At 39.4% G+C, this 17,328-nt stretch overlaps 1 protein-coding gene across 7 annotated transcripts in view; it reads right to left on the reverse strand.

Moving 5' to 3' along the window:
- Positions 1–306: 306 nt before the first annotated feature.
- MET (MET proto-oncogene, receptor tyrosine kinase) overlaps positions 307–17,328 on the reverse strand; it is an 89,691-nt gene continuing 72,669 nt past the window's right edge. For 6 of the 7 annotated variants that reach the window (XM_033514456.1, XM_015628905.1, XM_015628899.3 and 3 more), the window contains 9 exons: positions 16,785–16,941; positions 15,853–15,993; positions 13,204–13,434; positions 10,742–10,822; positions 9,941–10,122; positions 8,337–8,446; positions 5,709–5,874; positions 4,670–4,806; positions 4,313–4,523 (listed from right to left, as the gene is read on the reverse strand). In XM_033514456.1, the coding sequence (XP_033370347.1) occupies positions 4,313–4,523; positions 4,670–4,806; positions 5,709–5,874; positions 8,337–8,446; positions 9,941–10,122; positions 10,742–10,822; positions 13,204–13,434; positions 15,853–15,993; positions 16,785–16,941 (1,416 nt within the window). Of the gene's footprint in view, positions 4,524–4,669; positions 4,807–5,708; positions 5,875–8,336; positions 8,447–9,940; positions 10,123–10,741; positions 10,823–13,203; positions 13,435–15,852; positions 15,994–16,784; positions 16,942–17,328 lie in introns of all 7 variants that reach the window. The other variant, XM_015628897.3, reaches the window with a different exon arrangement.

Genomic DNA, 17,328 nt, shown 5'->3' on the forward strand with positions numbered 1-17,328 from the left:
GATGGAGGACCCTGAGTGACACAAATTGAGGTACTTGAAATTTCTTGTGGATCATGACTGGTTAGGGACTTTGATACCAAACACAAATGCTGGCATCCTTGTTGGGCTATGCAGGTACTCCTTATGATACCTAAATTCCAAGCTTCAAATGCCACCCCAACTCTAAGTGCATCAAGAATTGTAAGGCTGCATGGGTACAGCCTGTGGTTAGGCAAGAGGCTTCCTGTTCAAACTATGCCATCCATAGTTGTTGATGGCCAATATTTGGCATCTTTCTCTGATGTATTAATGGCTAGGAGGCTGATAAACCGTGTATTTATTTTTTATTGGTGCACGCTGTATTTTTAGGTTTCTGAGCTTTTTCCCCTCTCTCCCACAGTTCCACAGGTTGCTCTTTCCATGTTAGTTAGAAAAAGCATACAGACAGAATTGTCAGTTTAACAGTCAATGTGAACAGTAATTATAGCACTAGGAGCTTAAAGTATTACAAGAATTCATTTTAATAACATGTTTATTCAGTCATAACAACAACTATAAACATAAGTACCATTCAGCTCTTTGCAGATATATGAACTTACTAACATCAAATCTTTACCAGAATCACATATTCTTACAGGTGTCCCAGACACAACATTAACTTTATTAAGCAAAAGTTCATAAATAGTAAAAATGTCCTCTGTTTCACATTGCAGCGTTCCTCAAGCATGTACGTACAAGTTTGGAGTAACTTCTCCAAATCTATGTGTCATAAACTTCCTTAGCTGTTTTAACAACCATAGAGATGATTTTTTTTTGCCTGCAGCAAAGCCTTTTGTCCTTGAGCAATCTACAATTAGTATCACTCTTAGCAGACATGAAAGTTCATTTCTGAAATGAAAGTGGTGATGAAACACAATACAATATTATCTGCTCATAGCTTGCCTGCACACTCTGCCCTCATTATAAATCTTTCAGTTATAACACAGTCTTCCAAGAACAATATATCTCCCTTATATCAGTTCTTTATCTGCATTACCTCTCTTTGAAGATCTTAAAATGGTTGCCCTGCAGCAATGCAGATATTCTATTTATGGTGGAGTGTGTTTACAGTCAGTTCTTTTCCTTTTTAATATTTACACAGTATTTCTTAAGGTTGCTACAGTTTATGAATCATGTACATTGACATACGTTTTCTGAAATGTTCACAGTGCAGTATTTTGTGGCCTAACCAAACTTTGTAAATGTCATTAAAAATAAATTTTTTTTTAATATAAAAATAGAATACTTTATGTGTTTACACCAGCAAACCCAGTTCTATCCTATTCTAAACAAACTATACAGTAGTATGCACAGAATTCCACAGGAACAGAAATGACATGTGATGTTTGCCCTAAAGTTATAGTACTCTTCCCTAATGAATAGAAGTTTTATTTACTGTCTCTTTCCAAAATTGTTTCTCTGGTCATAACTTAGCATTAAAAGTAGATAATTCACTGGGCTGTGTGATCCAAGAAGAGAGTAAAGAGGGCCTAAAGCCATTTCATCTTCTTATCAGTCTTCTCTGCTCTTCAGGGCTGGTATGAAGAAGTTACTGATATGCCTGCTATGGTGGTGTCTTTTTACGTCAGGGCTGCCTGCAACACCTCCGCTCCTTACTCACCTTTGTCAGTGGCTCCACCCAAGGGTAGGTGGCAGAGCCTCAGCTGCTCACCAAGTGACTCACCGGACAGCAGCCTTCAAGTTTTAATTCAGAGTGATTCATTGTTTATTGAAAGAAATAGAGGCTTTTCATTTTTCGGCAAGAGATCTGTTGCTATAAACTGTCTGACTCAAAGAAATGGTTGAATGTTGGAATAATGTTGACACTAGGAATGCTTTAAACCAGATGATTTTTCCTTTGTTTTTTGTACCGTCTGACTATAGTAGAGAACTAGTGACATAGATTCAGAGGATCATAGAATGGCCCAGGTTGGAAGGGACCTTGAAGATCATATAGTTCTGGCCCCTCTGCTGTGGGTACGGTGATGATTGCTGAAAATTCCAGGGATGGGGCATCCACAACTTCCCTAGACAACCTGTTCCAGTGTGTCACCACCCTCACAGTAAATAATTTTTTTTCCAATATATAATTTAAACCTACTGTCTTTCAGTTTAAACTATTTCCCCCTTGTTCTGTCACTACATGCCTTTGTAAATTGTCTTGTTCTACCTTTCCTGCACCTTCCCTCCAGGTTCTGGAAGGCCACAATTAGGTCACCCTGAAGCCTTCCCTCTACCAGGCTAAACAATCCAAATTCTTGCAGCCTTTCCCCACTGGAGAGGTGCTCCAACTCTCTAATCATCATGGTTGATGACTGATGTCCTTCCTGTGATGGGGCCCCAGAGCTGGATGCAGCACTCCAGGTGGGCTCTCACCAGAGTGGGGCAGTGGGGCAGAATTCCCTCCCCTGACCAGCTGGCCCCACTGCTCTTGATGCAGCCCAGGATACAATTGGCTTTCTGGGCTGGGAGGGCACTTTTCCTGCTCATGTCCATCCTCTCGTGCACCCCAAGTCCTTCTTGGCAGGGCCACTCTGGATCTGTTCCACCCCAACCTGTGGTGATTCTGGGGTTTGCCCTGACCCAGCAGCTGCACCTTTCATTTGTTCCTGTTAAAACTCATGACATTCCCACCAGCCTGCTTCTTGAGCTTGTCCAGGTCCCTCTGGAAGGCATCCCATCCTTTGGGTGTGCCAACTGCACCGCTCAGCTGGGTATCATCTGCAAATTTGCTGAAGGTGCACTTGAGCCCTTTGTCAGTCATTAATGAAGATGTTCAGTAATACTGGTCCCAGTGCTGATCCCTGAGGGACACCACCTGCCACTGATGGCCATTGGGACTCTGAGCCATTGATCATTACCCTGTGGATGTGACTGTTCAAACAACTTCTAACATCTAGCACTCCATCCACCAAATCCGTCTCTCTCCAGTTTAGAGATGTTGTGGGGGGCCATGGCAAAAGCTTTACAGAATTCCAGATAAATGATAGCTGGTAACCCTTCCCTTGTCCACTGGTGAAGCCAGTCCATCATAGAAGGCCACTAAGCTGGTCAGGCAGGACTTGCCCTTGGAGAAGCTGTGCTGGTATCTTGAATCCTGGTGAACGAGCACCCTGTCCTTCTCGTGCCTTCTAGGAGGATCTGTTCCATGACCTTCCCAGACACAGAGGTGAGGCTGACAGGTTGGTAGTTCCCAGCGTTGTTTTTTGTTCTCTTCTTAAATATAGGTACACTGTTCCCCTTTTTCCAATCACTTGGAACTTTCTCTGACTGCCATGACTTTTTGAATATCATGGAGAGCAGCTTGGCAATTACATCAGCCAATTCCTTCAGGACTCTGGAATAGATTTCATGAGGTCCCATAGACTTATACACATTCAGGTTCCCTGGGTGGTCATGAACATGGTCTTCACTTACAGTGGGAGGGGCTTGCTCTCCCAGTCCTCATCCTGGTGTCCATCCATTCAAGAGGTGTGGGAAGAGATTGAAGACTGAGGAAAGAAAGTTAAGTACCTCAGGCTTCTCCTTGTCCATCAGCATTGTTTAACAGAGGGGGAACACCTTCTTTGGCCTTATTTTTCTGATTAACATACCTGTAGAAGCCCTTTATGTTATTATTTGCATCCCAGGTTCAGTTCCAGTTTTGTCTTGGCTTTCCTCACCCCCTCCTTCCTCAGTCATATTGTTCTATACTTATTTTACTGCTCACCATTTCTTGATTTTGATTTCTGTTAAGACACCATGAGGCTGGCTGTCTTGGCTGCCCAGGTTCTTAGAAACCTTGTTGATGTAGTTCAAAAATACAAAGTTTGCCCCATGTGGGATGAAAATACATTTTAAAATCTTGTAATTCTCATTGCATTTCTTGGCCTTTTGTGTGAAAACCATTTCGGCACTGCTCATTATCCTAAAGTACATGCACAGTAACAGTCCTTCCAGCCATACTGATTGATATTCTGCTTTCATGGCATTAATGATGAATCTTTGTTCTTGCGTCTGAGCACACATTAATTACAGTTTGTGGGAACTAGCTCTGGATGGTAGCACACCACATTTCCATTTGGTAAATTGATGGTGTTCTCCAAATACTTGGAAATTATTGTGATGGCTTATGGAATCCTGTATCCTTAAACAATATGATATTGTGTCCTTGTATTAGTGCAACTTGGGCAACAACATAAACATGTGCAACAGTGTTCTCACAAAGACCGGGCAGTAAAAACTAGTGGACAAAATGTTTTGCTTTGTTTTCATACAACCAAGAATGGAATTTCCTTAATTTCAGACATACCCGTCATGTGTCAACATCCATGTCTGTGTTGTCTTGTGATGAGAGAAGAGAAGGATAGGGAGCAATGCACTTCACATTGACATAAGTAGCATTGACATGAACATAGTGTTCCCCAATAAAAGTGGAGAAGATTGTTGATATTTTTGAAACAAGTTCAGAAAATGCTGGACGCATCTCAGGTTTCGGATGCCAGCACTTCAGCATGACTTCATACCTGCCATTCAAATAAAAGAAGTGTTCAATTATGAAATCACATCAAGGGAAAAAAACCTCAAACTCTCTCTTTCCTCCCACAGTCTCAATTACTATAGTACCAGAAGGATCAGCATTTGCAGAAGCCTTTGCAGACTATTTACTTACAGTGGATCAGGGCAGTATTCAGGTTGCAGCAGCCTTCTTCCTTGTAGTAAGTAAACAGTTATATCAAAAGAATTTACATCAGGATAAGGTGGTGCCCCTCGTGTCATAAGTTCCCATAACAATACACCAAAGGACCACTAAGAAAACAAAGAAATAAATAAAAAGTTAAAGGGTTGGAGAGCTTTACATTCCTGTTTTAGAAGATGGTTTGACAGATTTAAGCATTCAACTGCATGGATTTTCCCTTTGAAAAGTTGTTTTACTGCATTCAGCTTTCTTTTAAGTGGGCTAATAAATGCTGTAGGGACTTGAGGAGCCACTTAAATAAGAGCCAGAGAATCTCAACTAAGTAAATGAAAGAAAATAAAAGCCTATAGGGCTTCTACTTTGCTGGTATAAATTGGCAGACCTCTTTTGAGGTTAATGGAGCTCTGCCAGTTTACATGAACTGATGATCTGACTAACTCTGTGTAAATGCATGCTGAAGACAATATACATGGTGAAAATTCTAGGCATCAGAGGTCAATTTGAATCTGGATTGAACAGAGAGCTAAAAGACAAAGCAATCCATTCAACTGACTTCATTGTAACAATTTTTTCTTCATAAATGGCTAGGTAATACTTGAGATTGCTGTAGGCAGCCAGTAAGTATTTATAAAGCAAATAAAGTATTTTGGAGAACTATTAACTTTTACGAGTCGCCAAGTTAACCTGTTCTGTCAGGCTTTCCAAAGCCCCTCCTATAGCAGGGTTCAACTCCAGCCTGACTTCTTGGAATGTCCTTAGTTTCCCTTGGAACATGGTTAAACTCCTAGTTCTTTCATGAGCAGTAAGATACAATCAGGTCAACAACTTCTTGCTTTGTGATTGGGACAAGTACACTTTCTGGATGTAGAAAGACTCTTTTATTCTTATGTGAACAAAAGTTAGATTCAAATATAAGTTTTGATTTGGAGTTGTTCCATTATTAAATACTAGAAAGATGCCTCAGGCAATATAAAAGAAATAAATAAGTGATACAAATATGTTTGTACATTACCACATCTGACTTTGTTGTGAACTTCTGAGTTTGTAAACTTTCTAAAGCCATCCATTTCACTGGCAGTTTAGCTCCTGTTTTATTGTGCACACTGTAGTATTCTTTATCATACACATCTCTAGCAAGACCAAAATCAGCAACCTTGACAGTGAATTTTTCATCCAACCTAGAGAAATGACAAAAGATATTTGCAACTGAGCAGGCAAGATTTACCTTGTTGGTGGGTTATAATGACTGACTTGCATTTTTGAGACTCACTTTGGATAGCAGTACTTTATTTGGGATATATGAACTAATGTAACACAAACAAAAGTGCAGCAAAGTATATTTGACACCCATTTTGCACAGTGAATGAACTCAGGAAATTACTGATATTGTTCTGATGATACAATTTGAATTACAGTTTTTTAAAACAATTGCTATGTATAAAAAAGATTTTTCCTAATAGCCTATAAATCCTGATTGAGTTCTACATAATTTCTTCCACAACTGTTTTTAATTATGTATCCTTAAAACCTGCTCATTTTCATTTCCAAGTCAATGCATCACCTTTCCTACTTACTCTTAGTTTTGATAAGGAGGGATCCATCATTATCTCAGTGACTGCCTTTATGGAATGACATAGTTATTAACTGTAACTACTGATGAGTTTTATGTCTGTTGTGGGGGAAGATGTTGGCATAACAAAAGTTCTGCTGGGTTACAGCTCAGCCATACCAGAAGACCTCCTTAATTTTGCTTCTCCTAAGCTTGGTAATTGTCCTGGTAAGTGGTGTCATTGTCACAGAGTGTGGGTGTTGGCATATTCAAGCCTATCCTTCTTTACGTGTGCAGACCTAGTCACAGCAAGCATTTCCTTTTGGGCTTCTTTACAGCATCACACAGTCACAGAATGGGTGTGGTTGGAAGGGACCCCTGAAGATCATTTAGTTCACCACTATCTACCCTGCTCAAAGCAGGGTCGGCTACTGCAGGCTGCTCCGAACCATCACCAGGTGGGTTTTGAATATCTGCAAGGATAAGGACTCTGCTACCTCTCTGTCAACCTGGGGCGGTGTTCAGTCATCCATACAATAAAAGCATTATTATGTTTAAATGTTATTTTCTCTATTTCAATTTATGCCTGCTGCCCCTTGGCCTGTCCTTAGAAGAATCTGCTTTCCTCTTCTTTAATCCACCATATCAGGTATTCATGGATAAAATGCCCTTGAACCTTCTCTAGGCTAAATTATCCATTCTCTCTGTGTCAACACATGGCATTTCCCTGTCTTGAATTGATGAGGTTTCTGTCTGGGCAACTCTGGTCTGTTGAAGTCCCAATGCATGGGACAGAACCATCTGCTGTATTTACTGATGTTGTAATTTAATCTGATAAAGGGATGGGAGTAGGAGGGAGCTTTGATGGGTCAACAGGAAACAGTTATTGCAGGTTCCTGCACCGTTTCCAGGATAGTGGAATATAGTTAAGAATCCCTGATGACTGTATTTGCATGCTGGCTTCCTTTCTGATAGACAGCACCACAGTAGCAAGGCCTGTACTGAGTGTTGGATTGCACATGGCCACTGGAGAATGTGGGTCTTGTGACAGCAGCCCTCCAGGCTCTGAAGTGCTGATCCCTATAGAAGCACAAAAGCAGTCGTTCAGTGGTCATGTGAGACACCCTGAGAGCTGTTCCTTCCTCACCCAAGGAAGAGACAATAGGCCAAGAGGAATGTCCTGTTGCCACTATTTGGACTTTGATTAGATGAACTAGGTTTTTTGTTCAGTAGCCCAAAGCATTTCTTAGGAAATCTGAAAATCTGCTTGTGGCTTTTTTCATCCCTTAAAAAACCCCAATACGTGTAAGAAAAAGTTCTTTTTCAGAGGATGTTCAGCTGCACAGGTGTGTGCCCTTGAAAAAAGAATAAGACATCTGATGTCACAGGTTAATGACCTTTTTGCAGCCAGAGTTCCAGTTTATGATGTGCTAAAAATAAACTTTAATGTTTAAGGCTGTGTCTCATTAATTCACAACATCAGTGATAAATCAGCATAATCATATTGGCAACTCCTGTACCAGTTCATCTTTGTGGGAACTGAACTGTCTGGCTTCCCAGACACTAGTAAGATTCTTTGAATGTTAATTTGTGTGCCTAGTTGAGCCAAAGTAAGCTCATACTCATGTAATGAAAGACTACTCTCAAGAAGTCTCTCTGGTGTTTCTCTGTGTTCCTGTTTTTCTCACAAAGTTCCCCTGTGTTCCCCTCCCTTGGTTAGGTGTGGCAGCAGAGACATGCTGCTTCTGAAGAGGCTGGGTGGAAGCACAGCAAGTTGAGGCAACAGCAGTTTAACTTCCCTTAGGAGATGCCTTTTATACTCTAACCAATGATTTTGAGAGGCTACACTTTCACCTCAGCTTTCTTATTTCTCACACTCAAAAAAAAGCTTATGTGTAAGAAATGAGCCCTTAGCAAGATGAGTAGCTCATCAGAATGCAAGACAAACACCAGTATAATTGCAGAGCAATGAAAAAAATACCATCTTTTGACTAAAAAATAGCAGAATCCTGGACACTTCAATTTATCTCATCTCACTGTTTTACACAGAAGAGCGTGGTAATGTGGCTGAAAGTAGATGTTTGTACTTACATACAGTTTCTTGCTGCCAGATCTCTATGGACAAACTTTTTACTTGCAAGGTATTTCATTCCTTTTGCGACTTGAAGGCCAAATCCAATTAAATCTTTTACTGTTGGATTCTGTAAAATACAAACATTTATGATAAAATGAATGCAGAAGTTAAGGATCAAACTGCTTTATGCTGTGACTCTTTAGGATTTACACAACTCTCCTGCCACCAGAATGATCAAGAAAGGTTTGTTTTTGTGGTGAAACTGGTTTAAGTTTAGGAAGACTTGCCCCCAGTGAGAAAACACACTATAAGAAAACAGAAGAGCTGACAGTCTCCAGAAGAGTAGAGTTTGCAGCATAAGCAGCATAACCTGGCCTGGGAAGTGGAACAGTATGCTGAAACCTCAGCATCACAGATGACACACAAAATTCATGTATGTGGACTTCAGAGTGATAGTTGTAGAAGGTACTAACTATGAACTTGGAGATTATTAGCTGGAGATGACCAAGAAAAGAGAAAGTCCTAGTTGGGACAAAATAGGTGCATCAGTATGATGCAATGAAAAAGGCAAATGAGACCTTAGCAGTTACCAGAGGAATATTTCTGGCAGTGATTGTTAACTCTTTCTGCTTGCCTACATGGTGAGATGATACTCAAAATGTTAAATATTGAAATAAGTATAAACATAAACCTTTATGGCAATCATATAACTTGTTATGCAATAATAAAGATCCTACAGATTTTTGTGTTTTTGACATTACTCTGTGTAATTTTCTTCTGTGGAACAATCTGATTCAACTGTGGTCATTATTCTATTTATTTCAGGAAAGACTGTGGCACTAGTTACAGACAAGGGCCCTGGTGCTTGTAGAATGAAAGAAGCTCAAATGGGAGCAGGTCCTTGCTTCAGAAAGCTTAACTCCTCCAAAAATGTGTCAAAATGCATTTTTTAAAAATTGTACTGGCTACTGCTGATTGGTTTTATGACAATCAGCCATAAAAGTGGGCTTACGCTGCCTGAAGTAAGACCTGTAGTCTCCTACTCAAGGAAAGCAGTGAGGTACATTTGAGGAATCTACAGTCTTTCAATGGAAATGGGGAAGATTGAGAAGATTGCTGATAACAGAGTACTCATGGTCTGTATAAAAATTCTTGTTTATCTTTCTTAAGATAAGAAGAAAAAATATTGATAATAAACAGGCTGTGACAGTAGCTGGACATGGAGTTCCCTTACCTAGGAGCTGGAGGAGCAGATGTTGACGACTGGCACAGCTGTGCTAAAGTCAACAGAGATGTGCCAGTTTAACCAGCAGCTGATTGGGCCCCTGGACGTAGATCTTACAAGCACATTTGTTTATAAAGAGGCTTATGGATGGGAAATGAGAAATACTTATTGCTGATAATTTCTGGGAAACATTCTAGAGAGGAATTTGAGGGGGAGGGGAAGGAGTGGCAGTGCTGTGGCTGGGCTCGATGCCAGAGTGAGCAAGTGCTAAAGGTTAAGGTGTAGTAATAGCAGCAAGTTGCAGACGTAATGTAATTATGAGAGCGTGTAAGGTGTGGTGTTGGAGCAGGGCGTGGCCAGACTTGCATTACCATTTATACCTCACCAGGTACTTACGTGGGTCTCATTCCTAATGAAGTTTCGAAGATCTCCGTGTTTCATGTATGGAAGAACAACTAATGGGGATCCTTCATTGGGCAAACAGATTCCCAGGAGCGACAGAACATTGGGATGAGTGAAATCTTTCATGATTATTCCTTCTTTCAGAAACTGAGCTACTTCTTCTAGGTCTGTTATCCCTGAGAAACCCAGTAATAAAAGGAGTTAATTAAAAGAAACAGAAACAAACTAAGGTTCATTTCTCTACAGCATGTCATTGCACAACAAAGTGATAATGAGAGACTTCAAACATACTCTCCACCTCCCAAATTACAACCAGGTTGTGTACATTGGTTTTCCTACAGTGACCAAATACAGGCTGTTGGTGATTTTAATTCTGTTTCCCCATTTCTTATTTTTGAATGTTTTAAAATTGAATAACAACTTGAGTAAAGTCCTTAATAAATGCTGTTATAGTATCTTCCTGTTTTTTCCAGCAGCTTTGCCCACTTCAGCAATATAACTTCTAAACCCAAATCTTCAGTATTCAGTAGAACAAAAAAATGACACTACCTTTCCCTTAATTTCCAGTGTCCTTTTCTTTATAGAGGAAATATATGGATATTTCATTTGATGTAAAAATGTATGCCAATGTATTGTGATAATTTGAAGTAATTGGAATTACTCAAAAGATAAATCTGATTCAGCTACAAGTAAGAATCTTTGTTTGTGAATGTATACTTCACTGGAATTTCACTGGTTTACCCCAGTTGTCTTTGGAATTGACAGTAATGTCTCACTATTAAACATGTAACTTACTATTCAGTGACTTCACAGCACAATGAATTTTCCTGCTATCGTTATCCAGCAATGTCCCATGGTACACACAGCCAAAATGTCCTGTGTAAAAAAATGAGCAATATTAGCTTTAAGAAGTAAAATTAGCTTTCTGGTATTTTCCACTGGGTAGCAATTATACTGTAAAAAAGTGATCACACTCCATTTCTGTCCAATTCCCAACACTTATAATAAATACTTCCTAACTAACATATTAAAATAAATGGAATTGGACCATTACATAAAACCACCATTCATAAAATCACCATTACATAAAACCACCATTACATAAAATGAAAACTCTATTTGAAGCATAATTGGTATTTCTTGACCTAAATGGAGAGTATAAATAATGACAAGGCTGGCGCCACCAGTGTTTCATGTTCTTGTAATAACTATGCACACAAAACCAATGTCAGCCCATTCCCATCATCTTCTCCTGTGACATAGGTGTCAAAGGAGGACACCTGGAAGGCACAGGGAGCAGTTAGGAACCAACATGACCACTGGAATGGTGGTTCCCAGTGATCTGCAAGCCCATGCTTAGTGGTCCACTGGACTGTACAAACTTGATACATCTGGTAGAAAGGACAGTCAGTCTGAGATTACAGCACTCAGGTCTTGCTATTCCATGGAAAATGTTGAATGCTAAAAGTGATGTGTTGGCCATGGATGGCTTGGGAGTTGCTCTACTGAACACAGACTGATGACACCACTTGGAAGTTTCTTGTATGGCCTAGTTCCAAGTATAAAATATCACTAAAACATGATGAACAAAATTTGCCTCCTTTCTCATGGTCTAAGCAATGAAATGAACTGCCAGGGACACAGAAATCCTATGCTTTCCTGCCAAGAAAATGATGCTGGCTACCAAAACTTACTATAAGAAGTCAGGTTTACCAGTTTGCTAACAGTGAAGTTTGAGATCAAGGCTCACATTAATTTCTCCAAATCAAATGATGTATGTGCAGTTGTGGCTTTCTTTCACAGATGAACTATTTACTGGACAGTTAAAATTATAAGATTTGCAGTTAGAAAGCAAAATAATTTTTTTCTTAAGTATGAGTTCTACAGAGAACAAGACTATCTGATTAATTTTACTATGTTCCAGTCATAAGCTCTGGTCAGAGCTCAGCTGGCTTTGCTTTTGGATTGAGGTAAAATTAATTCAAAGTTTGTTTTATAAAAGCAACTAAAATCCCATTAGACCACAGATTGCTTGGAGCCTGGGCATAAATCCTAAAGCTTGGATTGGGTGTGTCTAAAATATTTTGGGGTTTGGCCCATTTCTGGTTAGAAAGGAGAAAATTTAAAATGGTTAATTATCTTGGTGTCATTCCAGATATTCTTCAACATCTAAAAAATGGGAAATTACTTGGAGTTTTCCAAAATAAAAAAGAAATTAAAAAGGCCCACCCTTGCTTTGGGGATGATGAAGTGCAATACATAGAAGTGAAACACACTGTGTTTGATTTGTGGCTCTTGTCCTACAGAAAAGGCATTAAGAATATAATTTATAGCAAATTTTTTATCAGTATTCTGATACTCAACAAGAGACCTCTCCTGCATGATCTGTAGAAATACTGAAAATCCAGTTTCTGCTTTGGTTACTAATAGGTACTCAATCATACAGAGTTTAAAAACATCCCTAACAGAAATACTGGCTTGGGCTTTGAAAGGTGAATGGAACTTGGTTATGAAGATGTAGAGGAGTAGGAGTGATGAGAGAAATTTAGAAAAATAGGGGACTTGCTAAATCAGGAACAAAACTAAGGGTAATGAATCAGGGGCTACATATTTCTGCAGATTTTGGCATGAGAGGAATGAGGTGATATGAAGAGCATTTGCTGGGAGGAAACAAGCAGCAAATTCTTCAGAGCTGGTGGAAACTTGTGGAGGGAAGAGAGGTATGGACATTTCACTTGGGCCATGGGGAATTTTACTGTATACACTGATGGTTGCAGGAGTCTTCTGGGTCACCTAGCAGTCCTGACAAATAATAAGTGCCAAGTTTAAGGTCTCTTATGATCCTGCCTTGACATCCCCTGCCACTTAGGTGTGTGCCTTAGGTCTCACATAATATCTATCCTGTGGCAGACTTGCTCCCATACCACAGCCTCATGGATCAGAAGCTCTGTCTGAGCTTTCTGTAGCCTGGGAAAGGGTGAGAGTGAGGCAGTTGGAGGGGGACCAGCAAACCCATGAGTTCAAAAGAGCCTCATTAGTTAGCAGACTCCTTCCTCATGATGGTGTCTTCTCCAAATGCACTGGCTTCAAAGGAAAGCCCCTTCATTCCCCCATCGATTCAGTGCATGGCATGCAATGCTGCAAGATCTAAAAAGCTTGAAAAAAATCTCTGTATAGACACCTTATTCAGAATGGTTTATAATGACTGGGTGTGCAAAACCATGAGCAGTTTGCAATGTAAGAGTTGCAGTACCCACCTCTTCCTATTACTTCACTGAAGTGCACAATCAGACTGTCAGCACCAATAACCACATGCTGCACTTCTTTGACCAGGTCAGGATTTAAGGCACTGATGTCAATGTGGACATTAGTTTGGAGAAGTGGACTGGCTAAATCTGAGTCTCCGCTAGACAGAATCGGGGAGAGGTCAGAGTGAGGATACTGGGCAGGTCTGCATGATCCGTTCTGAGACATGCTTGGAAACTGATCTGCAAAATGAACAGAAACTGTTATAATCCTTTCAAACTTCTTGAAAAATGAAGAGTTTTATTGCACTAGTAAGCAAGATTTGATTTTATCAGTTTGGAAGTGGCTTGGCTTTACGGAAGTTTTGGTCACAAAGGGAAAATGAAAATATGCATTGGTAATCTGCCAACCTCCAGGAAAACCATGTCACTAGAAACTTATGCTTGTCTCAGCTCTACTTTTATGAAATCAAATGGCAAAACTTCCACTTTTCTGAGTGGATGGAATGAAGCCTTGTCACTTGCCAAATAGAGGTTATAGCATTTCTAGCAATTGAGAGTAACAAAAGAGAAAAAAATGACAGCAATATGGGAGGAGGAGGTAGTGAACAATTAAAAACATGAAGCTTTTTAATATTGTCATGTTCTAATTTGGTAGGGAACTTTACACTTCACAAAGGTTTCTAAAGTGCTGGTGACTAGCTATATTTATCCAATGGTGAATATTCAACCAGGGAAATGCCTAGAGGTGATTCATTTCCTGTAACTGCTGAAGATAATACAGTTGGTGCCACTCATGAAAATAACATGAGCCATCTGATAGAGCAGAAACTAAAATATTTCAGTAAATCCAGGAGTATGTATTTGAGATTTTATATTTTTTTAATCAACATCATGTTGTTCAGGTACTTGAAATTGGTTTTGTTTAAAACCCTTTTCCTAGCATTTTGTGTGACTGAATGAAGAACTATGTTTAGTTTATACCAATTTCCGTGGTATTGATTTCCATGGAGTCAATGAGCTGAATTTAGTCCAGGGTCAAAATAAAAAAAAAAAAAAAAAAAAAAAAAAAAAAAAGGTGGAGTAAATCTACCAACAGAAATTATTAGGTATCTTATTACAAAAAGTAAAAAATATTGTATAGACATGTTTTATTTATTTCTGCAAATCACTTGTGAAATTTTTATAAAGTGCTTTTATCACTCTGGGTACTGAGAAATATTCTGTTATTTTATCTGGGAGCGAAAATACCAACTCCTAAAACTTACACATGAGTGTATTTGTAACTAAGGGCGAATATCTATTTAATAAACACAGTAAAATAATCTTGCCATGGATGCATAATAATTTTTGCAGATGCTAAATATAAACCTGCATGTTTTCTAATGTTTCTTTTCTTTTATTATTTGATAATATTGACATCAACATTGCTACAGGAACATTAGATGAACACATGCCCTCCTTGGATGCAGTCTCCACTGTGCTTTGCCTGTACACAGTGGCTGCAAGACCGCTGTGGATTTACCTTCCACCAAGGATCTTTGCATAGTTTTGTCTCATGTACCACTTTCCATTCTAGCCAGTGGCATGGGCTTTCCTTTCCCTTTGGAAATTTTTCAATCAAGAAACTTCCTGTATGACCTGGTGGCAGCAATTAAAGAATAACACGGGAAGCTGGGAACAGCCTGTGGCTCAGATTGCTCTCTGACTGGGGCTTGCAAAAGTGGAATAAAGATTTTTGAGTTATTCCTATTGCATTGTATACAGCAGCACATGAAATCTTACAGAACTATGTCTATACCAAGACTAAAAAATATCTGTGATATCTCACACACCATAATGTTGTAACTCCTAATAGATAAAGGCTCTTTAATGGTAATCACAGAACATGGTCTCCAAGTGTTAAAGGAGCCTAGAATGGTATAAGTGTAGCAGACTGCTCTTCTGAAGAATGCCCTCTTTAAAATCATATTATACAGCACAAAAATGTATTCAACATAGTCTTATCCTTCCTTGAGACTGGCATAATGGTGCATGTGGACCTCCATTCAATTTGTCACAGTCTTCATGTCCTTTTAACTTAATTTTTAAAATTAACCTTTCTGCATTATACAATGTCCCATTTTACAGGAGGGGCATTAACAGACAAAAGAATATCAGTTTACAAAACTCCATGCCCCATGCTGGGCCAACAGAACTGCTTTATTCCTTTATAAACTTCCTTTATTGTAAGGAAGTCACTGAGACTTCACTGAGACACATTAAACCTACAGCCCCTTGATGTTGTCATTAAAATCAATCTTTTCAGAGTGGATTTGTGCATGGTGTGGTGGATCTTATGACAACACAGAATCACTATATACACTAGTTCTAATAACTTGTGGAGCATACTTATAGTTTTTACTAATTGTATTTTATTTATTCCTTCAACCTGAGTAAAGGTGAAAATCCTTTGCATCTTAATCTTGGGAAGAATCTAAGAAGCTCAGTTAACATAGCAAGACTGTGAACACATCCCAAAAGAGTCCCAAAAATGTAGACACAGAAAAATCAGATGAGAAACTGAAATTAGGATACTGATCAAAATAGCTATCATCTGAAGACATATGAAAATCAAGATGCATAAAATATCCTCCATACTGATTTCTAATAGAAGCGTACCTTCTAGAAAAGTTGATCTGTAGTCTACAGATTCGCTTGAAACCATTTCTGTTGTTGGACTTACACTCCTTGCACTCACCAGCCTGTCCAGGTGAGGGGTGTGCACTCTACCATCGTAACGAACTAGGTCACTTCCCAGATCTGAAGGGGGAGAAAGCAATATTAGCAAATCCTCATGTTTTTGGTATGCCAATCTTAATTTATCTATTTATTTAAATTTAGATTTCTGCTCTGCTGGGAAGAGAGTCAGGTTTTTGCTGTGGCAGATGTGCAGGACTTGAACTTGAGCTATTTTTACAGTGCAAGATTTTCAGCAAAAAAATCTTGTGTGGAATACTCACTCTTAGCTCTACTGGAAGATCAAAGGGCCAGCTTCATGTTCTGACTGTGATGGTGCATCAGGTCAAGGCTTGGTTATACACTAGCTCCCCTCCTCCTCCCACCTTATATAGTGTGGCAGCTCCACTGGTAGGAAACCCAGACACAGGGGCCAGAGAAGAACCAGAGTCTGACCAAGTTCCTGATTAGGGGTAAAAAGAGACCAGGAGACTGCAGGGCTCTGTGTCTTTCACAACTCAGGCACAGCCTGGAGGAATGCAAGGCAACTGGGTGAAGCTGAAGTACTCGTGATTCCATGCATGGCATTTACTCATCCCCTCTTCCAAAGCTGATTAGGGAAAAGAAGTAACCAAATTTTCCTAATAGCTCAGAGGTCCTCAGAAATCCTGCTAGAGGCATAATTTGGCCCTTCACCCAGCTCAGGCTCTTGCCAAGTACTGAAATGCAACTAAACATTGGGACTTGATTGTGAAACCTCCACTGACAGGTTACAACAGGGTAATGCATAGCAGTTAAGCAAAGCATAAAATTATGTCAGTTTTTAAAATCTAAGATAATAATGGAATTATGTGATAGGATTGACTATGATGAACCTTTAATTTGTTTCTTCTTCCTTCTCCAGAAGAAAACCACCAAAAAGATAAAAATTATGATTGATGTTGAAAGAATTCCAGCAATTAGTCCTGTGAAATTCTGATCTTGTCGGATCAGCACTTTCCCGATAACTGTTGACAAAACTTCTTGCTTCCACTGAAATAACAAAGAAAAAAAAATAGTATAATGATTTCCAAAGACAAGTAAGAACTAGATTATTAGTACTAAAGTATGAGCTGGTATGTCCCGCATGTATTAAATCTTGATTTTGTGATGCTGTACTGCGATAAGACACTGTGAGTGGAGAAATTATTATATTGGTGTACATGAAAACAGATCTATATGTTTATGGCTCATTTCTCACCTTCAAGAGCTCTGGTGGTGACACAGCTCTGTATTTCATGCCCAGCACACACAGCATGCACTCACATGCACTCTGGATAACAGGGTTCCACTGTAACCAGGTGCTAATTCAAAATGTTAAATTCATACTTTTGCTCATACATGGTGCATGTAATGGCCCTGTGGCTATATGGGCTGAGA

Source organism: Parus major, chromosome 1A (assembly GCF_001522545.3).
Source record: "Parus major isolate Abel chromosome 1A, Parus_major1.1, whole genome shotgun sequence".
Classification (NCBI taxonomy): Eukaryota; Metazoa; Chordata; class Aves; order Passeriformes; family Paridae; genus Parus; species Parus major.